The 14,015-nt window shown below is 32.9% G+C and overlaps 1 protein-coding gene across 1 annotated transcript in view; it reads left to right on the top strand.

Moving 5' to 3' along the window:
• klf12a (Kruppel like factor 12a) overlaps positions 1-2,529 on the top strand; it is a 34,367-nt gene extending 31,838 nt beyond the window's left edge. Inside the window, exons 5-6 of the mRNA XM_073842339.1 lie at positions 252-409; positions 493-2,529. Of these exons, the coding sequence (XP_073698440.1) occupies positions 252-409; positions 493-686 (352 nt within the window). The 3' untranslated portion in view covers positions 687-2,529. The remainder of the gene's footprint in view (positions 1-251; positions 410-492) is intronic.
• Positions 2,530-14,015: the final 11,486 nt, after the last annotated feature.

Here is a 14,015-nt window from a genome sequence, read left to right as displayed (position 1 = left end):
ACATGGACTATTTTGTCAATGTTCCTGGTACCTTTCTGGACCTTTGCTGTCTATGGAGGGTCAGAGTGCTTGCGGATTTCTTAAAAAGTCTTGCAACTTGTATTCCAAATACGAACAAAGTTGTTTTTCAGACATGAAGGAGAGAAATTAATGACAGAATTTTCCTTTTTGGGTGAACGACCCCTTTAACAAAACTGTCTTCAAATCCTTAACTGCTTCTAATAATAAAATCTCATATTCTTTCATTGCAGTTCCCTGTTGCCGTTCAGCATTGAGAGTCTGCGGAGGCCCAGGCCTTCAGAGTCACCTGACTCAAAGAGGAGACGCATTCACAGGTGTGAGTTTGAGGGCTGCAATAAGGTTTACACCAAGAGCTCCCATCTTAAAGCCCACAGACGCACACACACAGGCGAGTCAGCATACACTTACATTTTCCTGTTCCTGTTATTCATTCTTTCATTTATTAAACATGTATGTGTTTTTCTCTCTCAGGTGAAAAGCCATACAAGTGCACGTGGGATAACTGCACATGGAAGTTCGCTCGTTCAGACGAGCTGACACGGCATTACCGCAAACACACCGGTGTCAAACCGTTCAAATGCAGCGACTGTGACCGCAGCTTCTCCCGCTCGGACCACCTCGCCCTCCACCGTCGCAGACACGCCCCACAAACATGCATAGTGTAAAAAAAAAAAACGTATGATGGACAATAGAAGCAGACAGAGCAGGTCTCTATCTGCCAGTGTCGCATGCAGAAGAAGGTCTGGAATTACTCCTCGCCCAACAATAATGAGATGAAAGATGTGGGAATTTGTCAGGAATGAGAGATGGGAGATGAGGACCATGTATTATCTGCATTTATCCACATTTTCCTCATATGATCTATCTCCGGCACTTTTATGTGAGGTTTATTCATAAATGTGGGAGCCTCAGTTTGTACTAACTATTAAAAGCCATGTGCTGTTAAAGATGCTGTATACGATTTTTATAGCCAACAAAAAAATACTATAAAATCAGCAAGAAACTTGCCATGTAAAGATATAGTGTAGTAACAACATCCTTAGCCGAGAGTAAAGTCAGAATCCTTCTGTGTGCATGTAATTCAAGCTTTTCTGTTCAGTTTTTCGGTTTGTTATTGTATGCAAGTCCTCCCTTTAATGAGATAGTATGGAACTTTCTGCTTCCACATGCCATGTTTCTATATTAACATAATACTTACCTCGTCACTTGACATTGTTTACAAAAGCCAAAGGTATCTTTATATCCATCTTAATCTTTAACGCTGAAGTAAGCCTATGGGCGAGACTTCCGGTTCATTAGCCGCTATAAGGAAATAACGAGAAAAACAACATGTAGTAAAAGGTAAAACTGTTTGCATTTCAAACCACTGTGGTCATAATTACGATAATACGTTAACATAATATTATAAGATTTACCAATTTGCAATATCAAGCAGCAAAACTGGATGTTTTGTACAGCTAAAAATATCTGGACGCAGATAAGACCGGAATGTGTTGCACGTAGGGGCGTGGCCGAACGGAGGGGTGTGGCCGAATCGCACGTTTGTTTGGTTCTTGATACGAGTTGCTTGTATGCGACATCTAGTGGTTGAAAAATCGTATATAGCACCTTTAAATGTATTTGATTTTCCAAACTTTCAGGTTTATTCATGGGATGAAGTTGGAGCTTTTCATATTACAATAGCCTCAAAATATTTAGAATTCATTTTGTACTTTTTTTTTTGTCTAAAAGCATTGCAGATGAGCCTAAATCTGTTCAGTGCAAGCTTTGGTTATGCATTTAGCAAATGAAAGTCACTTTGGGAAGAAAAAACAAATGTAATTTACAGTTTGCAGGGTAATAATAGCGTGGCTGTCACTGTGTAAAACTATGTAGGCTACAAATTTGTTTCAGTTAAAAGGACATGCACACACACAAAACAAACTAAAACAAACAAACATTAAACATGACATTATCACAATGCATTCGCATTCTAGCTTCAAATTCTGCATGGGCTCCAGTAATCACTTTATTATGGAATCTGAAGTTGTTGTTTTTTTATATAACTGAATGTGAGGAGACGGCCGTACCATTGATGTAGTTCTGTCCTCTTAGGACTGATTCTCTCACACCGTTTTCAAGTTTCCTTGCATCATTTGTGCACAAAACTAGTGTAGCAGATGTCTGTATATTTTATAGTCTTTACCATGTGGTATATAATTTTTGTTTGTTTGTATTGTATGTCATATATTTGTTCTGTATTCCGAGATTTGCACCCTTCTGTCCATAAATATGTGATGCCAAATTTATAGTATTTTACAGGGAACCCAGTGACTCAAAATCATGAGTGTAAATGATCGTCAAATGGGCATTCCTTTTTATTTTTTTCTCTTCTACAATGATGTATCTGTAAATGATGTTATGGTAAACATTTCAGTTTTATATGGATTTAACTGTGAATTTATACATAAATACAGTATATGTTAGAAAAAGGCATGAATAAAAGCACAGATTTGTATGTACAGAAAAGGCTCGTGTGACTTTAAAGACCATTCAACAAAAAAAAATCTAAAAGTTGTTTCAACTTAAAATAATTTGTTATCTCGCTGACTTAAAATGTTTAGTTTAGTCAACTTCAATTTTTAAGTTACTTAATGTTTATTTAAGTGCCAATTGGAATATGTTAGTTGAGTAAACTTAAAATTTTAAGTCAGCAGGGTAACAAATTATTTTAAGTTAAAACAACTATATATTTTTTTACAGTGTAAATGCAATTTCCTTAATGAGTTTAGAGATAAACTGTTAATCTTTCTTGATGGAACAGAATAAAAAACAGCAATTATTATAGAACAAATACAACTTGGATGCATTTTATGTACACTACAGTAATTTTTTTACAGTAATTTTTTAAAGAAGTCTCTTCTGCTCACCAATCCTGCATTTATTTGATCCGGCATAGAGCAAAAGCAGTAATATTGTGAAATATGTTTACAATTTTAAATATCTGCTTTCTATTTTAATATATTTTAAAATGTAATTTATTGCTGTGATCAAAGCTATTTTTAGCATTACTCCAGTCTTCAGTGTCACATAATCCTTCAGAAATCATTCTAATATGCTGATTTGCTGTTTAAGAAACATGTATTATTAGTGGTAGTATTATCAATATTTAAAACAGTTGACTACATTTTTTAGGATTCTTTGCTGAATAGAAAGATACAAAGATCAGCATTTATCTGAAATAAAAAAGCTTTTGTAACACTATACCAAAAGTTTGGAGTCAGTGTAGTTTTTTTATTTTTTTGGGGAGAGAAATTATAGAATTTATTTCTTTTATTTAGCAAGGATGCTTTAAATTGATCAAAAGTGATGATAAAGACATTTATAATATTACAAAAGATTATATTTTAAATAAATGCTGTTCTTCTGAACTTAGTCATCAAACTATTATTATGTTTTCAACATAATAATATTTAATAAATGTTTTTGAGCAGCAGATCAGAATATTAGAATGATTTCTGAAGGACCATGTGAGTAATGATGCTAAAAATTCCACTTTGAAATCACAGGAATAAATTACATTTTAAAATATATTTAAATATGAAACAGCTATTTTAAATAGTAAAAATATTTCAAAATGGTACAGTTTTTGTCGTACTTTGGATCAAAATGAATGCAGGCTTGGTGAGCAGAAGAGACTTCTATATAAAAAAAATGCATTTAAAATCTTACTGTTCAAAAACTTTTGACTATAGTGTATTTAGGCTATTTATTTATTTATGTTGGTAGATACTGAAACTGGAACTACACTATTCTATGGCAAAATGCAGGTTTTTTTTCATTGACAGACATTCCAAAGAAATTGTATAGTCCAAAATAATGTTATTCTTTAAGTAATATATAAATATATAATATAACAAATATATAGTTATATTATAGTAGATGTTTTGTATATAACACATTTTTGTAGAGTGTTAAAAACATGAAATTGCCCCTTTTTTGCCTTACCTTATAGTGGCTGCTGCTGAGATAGCATTTTTTAAAGCTTTTGAACGTTTATGAGTGTCTAGGTCGCATAGTTTACGTGCCAGCTAAGCAGCCGCCAAATAGAATGCTAACGGATGGCTTTTCTTAGGCCTTAGGACCTTTCCTATGGCAAGCCGTTTTAGCCTAAAATATACTAAGCGTTACTCGTCGTAATTGCATTTTTACTAGTAACAATTCAATTAGAGAGCTCTCTAATTCAATTATTACTAGTAACAATTCCAATTACAGAGCTCTCTAATTCAGTTCTTATAGTGACAATTCCAATTAGAGAGCTCTACAAATTAATTTTTACTAATCATATGTCTCCATTGACTTCCATTAATTTTTAATTACAGAGCTCTACAACAGAATTTTTACTAGTAAGAATTGCAATTAGGGAGCTCTACAATTGAATTCTTACTAGTAATAATTACAATTAGAGAGCTCTCTAAATCAATCTTTACTAGTAAAAAAAACACATTAAATATATGTTTAATTGCAGAGCTCCGTAATTGAATTAGTTCTCTAAATGGAATTCTTACTAGTAAAAATTCAGTTGTAGAGCTCTATAATTAAAAATGAATGGAAGTCAATGGAGACATATGAATAGTAAAAATTCATTTGTAGAGCTCTCTAATTGGAATTGTTACTAGTAAGAATTGAATTAGAGAGCTCTCTAATTGTAATTGTTACTAGTAAGAATGTAATTAGAGAGCTCTCTAATTGGCATTGTTACTATTAAAAATTTAATTAGAGAGCTCACTTATTCAATTCTTACTAGTAAAAACGCAATTACGACGAGTAACGCTTAGTATATTTTAGGCTAAAACGGCTTGCCATACTTTCCTAACTACTTGGAGAACTTCCTTAGACACTGGAGCCACTGTATGTGTAATATTTTACAATAAAAACAATAAAATAAATTATTATTTATATTTTTTTATAAAATACATTTTCTACTTGTAGTGTATTCATGCATTCGGCAAGGTACGTTTTGGTACACTTTTTATAAATAATGTACTTGTTCAATTAACCACAAGAGTGCAGTAGTATGCCATTGTTAACAGACTCCTTGTCATCCGTTCAGACAGCTGTCCTAAACTAGACTTCATCATGCAGGTCAGTTCATGACACTCGATTTAACCTTTAACCCTGACTATTACCAACATTTTGAACGAAATGCCATCCGTTTTCCTTGAGTGTTGTCAGTCTGGGTTTTTGTTTTCTTTGTTATTAGTGCAGATGCTAAGGCTAAGTCACCAGGTGGGGTTTCATATTCGCATAATAGCGCAAAGTATTTTAATTAGGAATGAAAGGCAAGCCGTTCAGGAAAAAAATTCATGTGTATTGTGTGAATATGGATTGGTTCACTGGTTGAATGTATGGTTTAATCACAAACGCATTTGTTCATAATACATTGGTATAACCAGACATGTATTGGTTTAGATACATCGGTCTGATCACATGCACATGGGTTTGCTCCTGTATACGTTGGTTCGTTCAAGTAAACATTGGGCTTCTCAATAATGCATTGGTTTCCTCAACTATGTATTGATTGAGATAAATCGGTTTCCAATATTATGGTTTAGATACATTGGTTAGCTCAAATATACATTGGTCTAAACCGATGTATCTAAACCAATATATACTTGAATAAACCCATATATACTAACCAATACATAGTTCAGGAAACCAGTATATATAAACCAATATATACTTGAATAAACCAATATATAAATACACAAAACCAATATGTTCCTGAAGAAACCAATATATACAGACCAATGTATACTTAAATAAACCAATATATAATAACCAATACACAGTTGCGGAAACCGATATATCTAAGCCAATATGTAACTGAAAAAAACAATATAAACTTAAGTAAACCAATGTATCTAAACCAATCTACAGCTGAACAAACCAATGTATATTTGAGCTAACCAATGTATCTAAACCATAATATACCTGAAGAAAACAACATACATACAAACTGATACAATGTATACTTGAGGAAACCGATTTATCTCAACCAATACATAGTTGAGGAAACCAATGCATTATTGAGAAGCCCAATGACTACTTGAACGAACCAACGTATACAGGAGCAAACCCATGTGCATGTGATCAGACCGATGTATCTAAACCAATACATGTCTGGTTATACCAATGTATTATGAACAAATGCGTTTGTGATTAAACCATACATTCAACCAGTGAACCAATCCATATTCACACAATACACATGAATTTTTTCGTTCTGTATGTGTGTGCCCCTCAATAAAAACGTAGAGTCAAAGATTATAAATATATTAGCTTAGTGAAACCTCCTTTTGAGATATGTTATTCAAACTATTTTGAGGTTTGTTTGTTTTTTTATTAATTAAGTATTACATTGTTTAAAAAATGGGTTAAGTAAAAAAAAAAAAAATTAAATAATTAAAAAGACAAACTGTTCTTACCATTCTGGGGTGCGTTTTTCAAAAGCATCGTTAGCTAACTGTCGTTATTTCCATTGAACTCTATTAACGACGGACCTTGCGACCATGTTGCTTTTGAGAAACGCACCGCTGTTTGGTTTGAGTATATCCCAAAATATAATAACAATGTTTAGTTTTGCTTAATAGCACACTGCACTTTATTAACATTAGAACATTCATGTGGCATGAATCTAATAGAATGCTTAACATCTAATTCACAAACTTCTGTAGTAATATATTCCTGTAGTATTTTGGTAACCTTTAAAGGGTGCCTTTCTGTTTGTTTTCCTTTGGTATGTTAGAGATGACCTTTAAATGTTGATTTAAAACCGGTTTCACAGAATTTCTTCTCATGATTTGAATGGAATTGCAGCTGGCTGATGACTTTCTTACTATTTAGCATTAATTTTACTGTATGTTATCATTTTAGCACTTTTTGCTAACAGCACCTAATAAACCCAAAACCTACTTCATAACTGCAGCTTCATAAAGCTGTTTTCCATCAAGCTACAAGGCCAGTGTCACACTTCCACAGCCGTCAGTAGGACAGGCGGACACACTGAGTGTGTTTGTGTTGGTTGGAAATAGATCCTGCATGTCTCAATCAGCCATCTCCCTCTGATCTAAGAGGATGAGAAACACCTTATGAAAATATTGTTTATCTGACAGTAAAAACAGCAGTAAGGCTTGTTGTTCCCCTTCCCTCTGCCTCATAATCCAAACAAAAGAATCTCTGTCATAACACAACCGCTGAGCACTCTTCAAAACAGAAAGAGAGAGAGAGATTGAGAGTGGATGTGTACGGAAAAAAAGAGACATAGGCAGGATGTTCGTATTTTAGTTGGCACGGGCTTTGCTCACTTGCTTTTGCTCTTTCTTTTTTCTGCTCTATCTCCTCAGGAATTTTGCTTTATATATAAATGAATGATTCAGAACTCAAATTCTGACTCTGACTTTGTGTATGCCTCCGAAAAAATTGCGCAGCAGTGATCTAAAGGTGTTCTTACGTAAGTCACTCTTGCGATGCCAATGCCATATGACGCGCAGAAGCGAACGCACAAGGTTTAGCGAAGCGTTTGCAGGTTTGAGCAAGAATCAGGTGTCCGTGCAAATCTCTGGTGCAACGCCACAGGTTTCACAACAGACCCCAGGGCATTAGAAGAGTGCCAAGCACACAAAACGTGATTGCAGTACTTGCACTGCAGGCTGCCAGACTCCACAAAGTCTCTGTCATGTTTTAGTCACAATTATACTGGTGCCATTGCAGTAAAATTACACCCAGAGGTTCAAAGGCTAAACTGATAATTGTAAAGGTGTGCTTTTTATAACCACCCTATGAGTCATTCTTTGTTATGCACAATGCTGGTGCATGAACAAACTTGAAGGTTTTATCGAGACAGAGAGAGGTCGGGAGAGAGTAAATGTTTGCATGGTGCCTCAAAGAACGTTTTTGAAGTCAGTTATATCATATTCTGAAGTTTTCTGCCCTTTAGATTCCTCTTATGCGCAAAGGTCTGATGTGCTGAATGCTGGAAGCCTGCACGCTAATTTGCAGTGAGCCTAAAGAGTGGCGAAATGACACATAAGGACGCAATGTCATTTTGAACAGCAGCGTCACAAGCTTTTCTTGTCTCTGGGCAAACCAGCCCTGTAACTGACGCCTGTAACCACGCCGTAAAATTTGGAGTGAAACCATTTATGACCAGTAACAGAATTCTTTTAGAGATTGTGACATAATGTTCCAAAGCCACTGTCTTCTGGGTAACCGCTGAGCTGCTGAACAAATGCAGTCATGTAATTGTTTACTTCCCATTTGCTCCCATTACAGGCAGTTCTGAGACTGCATTTATAATACAGCTAATTGACTTTGGGGGATGGGAGTTCTGGTAAATATTTGGCAATTCCTCTTTGTGTCAGGAACAAAAGTCATATTTGTCAGAGGAAGCTGGCTTTTTATTCATGAAGGGTTCATTGCCGTGGGGAGATTTTGGAGCAGCTCATAGGAAAGCCGTCAGTGTAATGATCCATAGCAAATGGTATAGTGACAAGGTGAGGAAATGAGAAGGGTGCTTGTGTCTGGAGACTATTGCTGATTGACAGCACGTTTTTTTTTCTGTATTTTTCCTTACATTCCATATGAATGTTCCCACGGAAGTGAGGGAATCCCTGTCCAGGACAGAAGGTTTCTGTGTACAGACAGATGCCACATATCCCTGACTTTTTTCATTGTGTGTTCATGCATCATCTTTGTTGACTCATCCACCTCCACCAAATACGCTGCCTTTTCCAGATTAGCAGGTTATTCCATAAAGTTATTGAGATACAGGCTTACGCCAGAATACTAAAAACTTACGCCATTCTGGAAAAAGGTAAATTCAACGTCTAAAAATGGTTCATATTGGCGGTGAAAGTTTTTTTTTTTTTTTTTTTTACAATAACGTATTTTTTTTATAAATTAGAAAATTGTCAATAAATTAATAATAAATATTTGTAATATTTTAAAAGATCATTTTAAAATATCAAATAATTCTATTTGTATATTTATATTTATAGGGAATTTTTGCCCCTTTTTTTTAAATAGCTCAGGTAATTATGACGCCTGCAATATCATATTTTTTTTAGTAAAAAATGCCCCCATTTCTTTTATTTATTTATTTTTTATGTTATAAATGTTCCAAATATGTGTTGCAACAAGGAGTACTTGTAAAAAAAAAAATCTACGTAAACTTTAAAAAACATATACAATCAAAAAAGTTTGTTTGTAAACTGATTTAATTTAATTTTATTTAATTGATGAAAATTGATAGTAAACAAATGATGTTACAATAGCGTTCTAGTTCAAACAAAACACTAATTAATTTTCCGTTCATCAAAGAGTCCTGAAAGAAAGTTTCACAAAGATATGTAAGCAGTACAACTGCTTTCAACATTGATAATAATAAGAAATGTTTATTGAGCAGCAAAATAGCATATTAGAATGATTTCTGAAGGATCATGTGACACTGAAGACTGAAGGAATGGCTGCTGATAATTCAGCTTTGCATCACATAAATTAATTTAATTTTAATATATATATTTACATGGAAAACTAAAATAATAATTCACAATATTACAGTTTTTATTGTTTTTTTGTTCAAATAAATGGCTTGCTTAAAGGAAGCGACTTCTTTAAAAAACATTGCAAAAATCTTTTTTCCGACCCCAAACTTTTAAATGATAGTGTAAACGATATATTATGTGCCAGTTCCTTGTAAAGTTGCCAACTAATAAACTAAAAAAAAAGTAATAATATTATTAAAAAATATCAAATAATTTTATTTGTATGTTTATATTTCGGGGTAATTTTTTTAACCACTTTTTATTTTGATATTTAAAAAAAAAAAATGCACAAACATATGCATATATTATATTTCCTTATATTTTTTTTTATTTGGTGGCTTAATGTTATAAATGTTTCACATTTGTGTTACTACAAGGAGTACATGTAAAAAAAAAAAAAATCTACATGAATATTCATAACATATACAATAAAAAAAATTTTTTTGGAAATTGATTCAATTGATTCTAAATATTTCTAGTTCAAATAAACGACATTTAATTTTCTGTTCATCAAAGAGTCCTGAAAAATGTATCTCAAAAACATGAACAAAAATGATAAGAAATGTTCTTGAGCAGGAAATCAACATAGTAGAAGGATTTCTGAAGGATCATTGGACGCTAAAGACTGGAGTACTGGCTGCTAAAAAATTCAGCTTTGCATCACATAAATTAAATTTATTTTAACATATTTACGTAGAAAAGTTATTTTAAATTATATCATGTAAAATAATATTTCATAAAAAATCCTTTCGACTCAAAACTTACAATTATAGTGTAAATGATATATTATGTTCCAGTTCCTTGTAAAGTTGCTGATTAATAAAAATATTATCATTAAAAAATATCAAATAATTTTATTTCTATATTTATATTTCTTCAAATAAACACTATTTAATTTTCTGTTCATCAAAGAGTCCTGAAAAATGTATCAAAAACATGAAGAAACTGTTTTCAATGTTGATAATAATAAGAAATGTTTTTTGAGCATAAAATTAGCATATTATTATTTGTATAGCTTATAGATTTTTTAGCATCATGTGACACTGAAGACTGGAGAAATTATGCTAAAAATTCAGCTTTGCATCACAGAAATAAATGACATTTTAACATATATTTACAAACAGTTATTTTAAATTGTAATAATATTTCACAATATTATAGTTTTTACTGTATTTTTTCTTCCTTTCAAAAACATTAAAAAAATCTTACTGACCTAAAACTTTTAAATGATAATGTAAATGATATATTATGTTCCAGTTTCTTGTAAGGTGTTGCTGACTAATAAACTTGCCACAAAAAAATACAATAAATTAATTAAATCAAAATTCAAATTAAGGTATTTGTATATTTATATTTTGGGGTATTTTTATGCAACTTTTTTTATTTTGATATTTCTTTAAAAAAATAGCTTAGGTAATTGTGATACCTGCAAAATCATATAGAAGACTGACAAATCTTCATATTACAGAGATTTCAGAAGCATCATGTGACACTGAAGACTGAAGGCTGCTGAAATTCAACTTTGAATTACAGAAATACATTTTATTTTAAAATATATATTTACTTAGAGAAGTTATTTTAAATTCTAATAATATTTCACAATATTATTATTATTGTTTTGTTCACATAAATGCCGCATTGTAAGAATCAACTTCTCAGCAGACTCACAACTCACAACTATAAGATTTGTGATATTTGGTTAAATTTCGATTGCGATGTAAATTCAACATCTAGTGTCAACGTTAAATTGACTCACCCCCTTGTCATCCATGTTCATGTCTTTCTTTCTTCAGTCGTAAAGAAATTGTTTTTTGAGGAAAACATTTAAGGATTTTTCTCCATATAATGGATATGTATGATGCCCCAAAGTTTGAACTTTGCAGAGACGCACCGCAGAGACGAGACAAGACAAGCATTTGAGGTTAAAAAGTATATAAATTGTTAATTTGTTTTAAAAAAACTGATCGTTTTGCTAGTTAAGACCCTTCTTCTTTGGCTGGGATCTTTTAGAGCCCTTTGAAGCTGCATTTAAACTGCATTTTAGAGCTTCAAACTTGGGGGCACCATACGTATCTATTATATGGAGAGAAATCCTTATATGATTTCCTCAAAAAAACATAATTTATTTACGACTGAAGAAAGAAAGACATGAACATCTTGGATGACAAGGGGGTGAGTATATTATATGTACATTTTTGTTCTGGAGGTGAACTAATCCTTTAAATACTGATGTCAACCATTTTTATTCTCAACCAAAATGCAACTGTCCGATGTTGGGGTCCAACATCAACCTGAATTTATGCTGACATCCGGTGCCTGCTGGGTTCTTTCAACTAAAAAAATTTTTGTTATTTCCTTTACGTTATTTTTAACAAAGCGATTAATTTTGTTACATTGGAAAAAGGCCGAGCCTCCAACAGACAATAGATGAATTAAAGAGGTCATGACTTATATTCAACTTGAAAAGATCAAATTCAACATTCAAAACAGACATTTTATGAAGAAAGATATTTAGATGGATTACACCTGCTTGATTACACGATTTTATTTATGTATTTTTTTTCTCTCATTTTTGCTGTTATGCCTTTTTTATTATTATTATTTCTCTATTACTATGAGAATAATTGTAAACTTCAACCCAAAACATTTTTACTCTGCAAAAAATGCTTTTCTTACTGTCTTGTCTTTGTCCAGCCAAAATATCTAAAGGGGATTTTCTAAACGAGTAAAAATGATTGTCTTGTTTGCAGAAAAAACAAGTCAAAATTAAGTGTGTTTTTACTTGAAACAAGCAAAATAATCCACCAATGCGGTAAGGAAAATAATCTTGTTTTCTGTTTGAAATAAGATTTTTTTTCTTAACCCATTGGCAGATTATTTTGCTTGTTCTAAGTACTTAATTTTGACTTTTTTTTTTTTTTTTTCTTGATTTAAGAATTTTTAGATATTTTGGCTGGAAACAAAAAAGACAAAAAATCTAAGTAAGAAAAGCATGTAAAGAAAAGTGTAATTATAGTGTAATTATGTATGTTCCAGTTCTTTGTAAAGTTGCTGACTAATAAACGTGCCACTAAAAAATGTATTATTCACATTTTCAACAGAGTCAAGTGTTCATTTTGAACCCTGCTCATGACTGTCAAGTCAATCTCAAAATACTTTCTGAAAAACATGTAGCTATCATTTACCATGAGGCATAATGCCCATGCAAGTGAACAGATATGGATTCAGATATGTCAGATATGCCTGTTCAGCTGTGACGGACCATAAGGACATTCTAGAATGTCTGGGAATAGTGACGTTAAGCCTGATCTGGCCAGCGATCCTGATGGAAGTGCTTGAGGAACATCTGCACTCTTTCTTCTCTGGTATGAGCTAAGGAGCTTCATCCCACTCAGGTCATTAAGTCAATGGATGTGTGTGTGCGTGTGTGTGTGTGTGTGTGCGTGTGTGAGGGCGGGAGGCAAGAGTTCAGGGGTCGCTAGCACAATTCAGTTTAGTGTTTTTATGCTATTGTGTCTAAGGTCTCTAATGTACCATTGGAAAAGGGAGTTGAGAATGCTGTTTTCCATCAACACTGGAGAGAATGCAAAGAGTGAAAACACGACAGCTGTGTGCGAAAGGGAGCGAAAGAGATTTGGAGAAATTTGCAGGCGTCTGATCCATCAAGTAGACAAGCAGACTACATTTGTGTGCGTGTGTGAGAGTGCGCGTCCACGTGTGTATCGTGTGTGTGCGTGTGCATTAAAAATGAGAGCTTCCAAGAGCATGGGAAAATGCGAGCGGCCAGTTCATATTAGTGCGCCCCCAGGAAAAGAGTGAGGGGGAAGAGCAATTCGCTCTGAAAGTTTTGGAATGGCTGTCCGCCCGCGCACAAATTGCCTTGCCACCTTTGAGACATATATGCATACCATAAACTAACAGAAAAGAAATGTCTTGAGACTTTCAAAGTCAAACAGAAACTTCTTACATCCCTACCACCCACACAAGTGCAGCTCCACAGATTGCTGGAGTTCCGGTTGGGTTACGTGAACTTCTAACTTGGGTTAAGTGATTTTTTTTTTTTTTTAATGTGCAGTTATGAACAGGGTTTAAAGGCTTTAAGCACATCATTTATGGCTTATGAATTTATTTCAGCTTGATATATGGTTTATTATTACTAAATTCAATATTTTATTATAATTTTACAATTTTATATATTTCATAGTATTTGATTCTTTGTCACATTTTCTATAATTGTAACATTTGATATATTTTAGAATATTTGATTCTTTGCCATGTTATCTAGCTATTGATTATGCAGTATTTACTGCTAATTTTTCAGATTTTAAGAGTAGCACCGATAATTAAAAATATAATAATTTATATAATGTATATATAGTAAGTATATACTAGTTAAATATAAATAATAAA

The sequence above is a fragment of the Garra rufa genome, chromosome 6 (genome assembly GCF_049309525.1).
Source record: "Garra rufa chromosome 6, GarRuf1.0, whole genome shotgun sequence".
NCBI classification, from domain to species: domain Eukaryota; kingdom Metazoa; phylum Chordata; class Actinopteri; order Cypriniformes; family Cyprinidae; genus Garra; species Garra rufa.
Note: the sequence above shows the minus strand (reverse complement) of the source record. Positions and strands in the feature narration are given on the sequence as shown.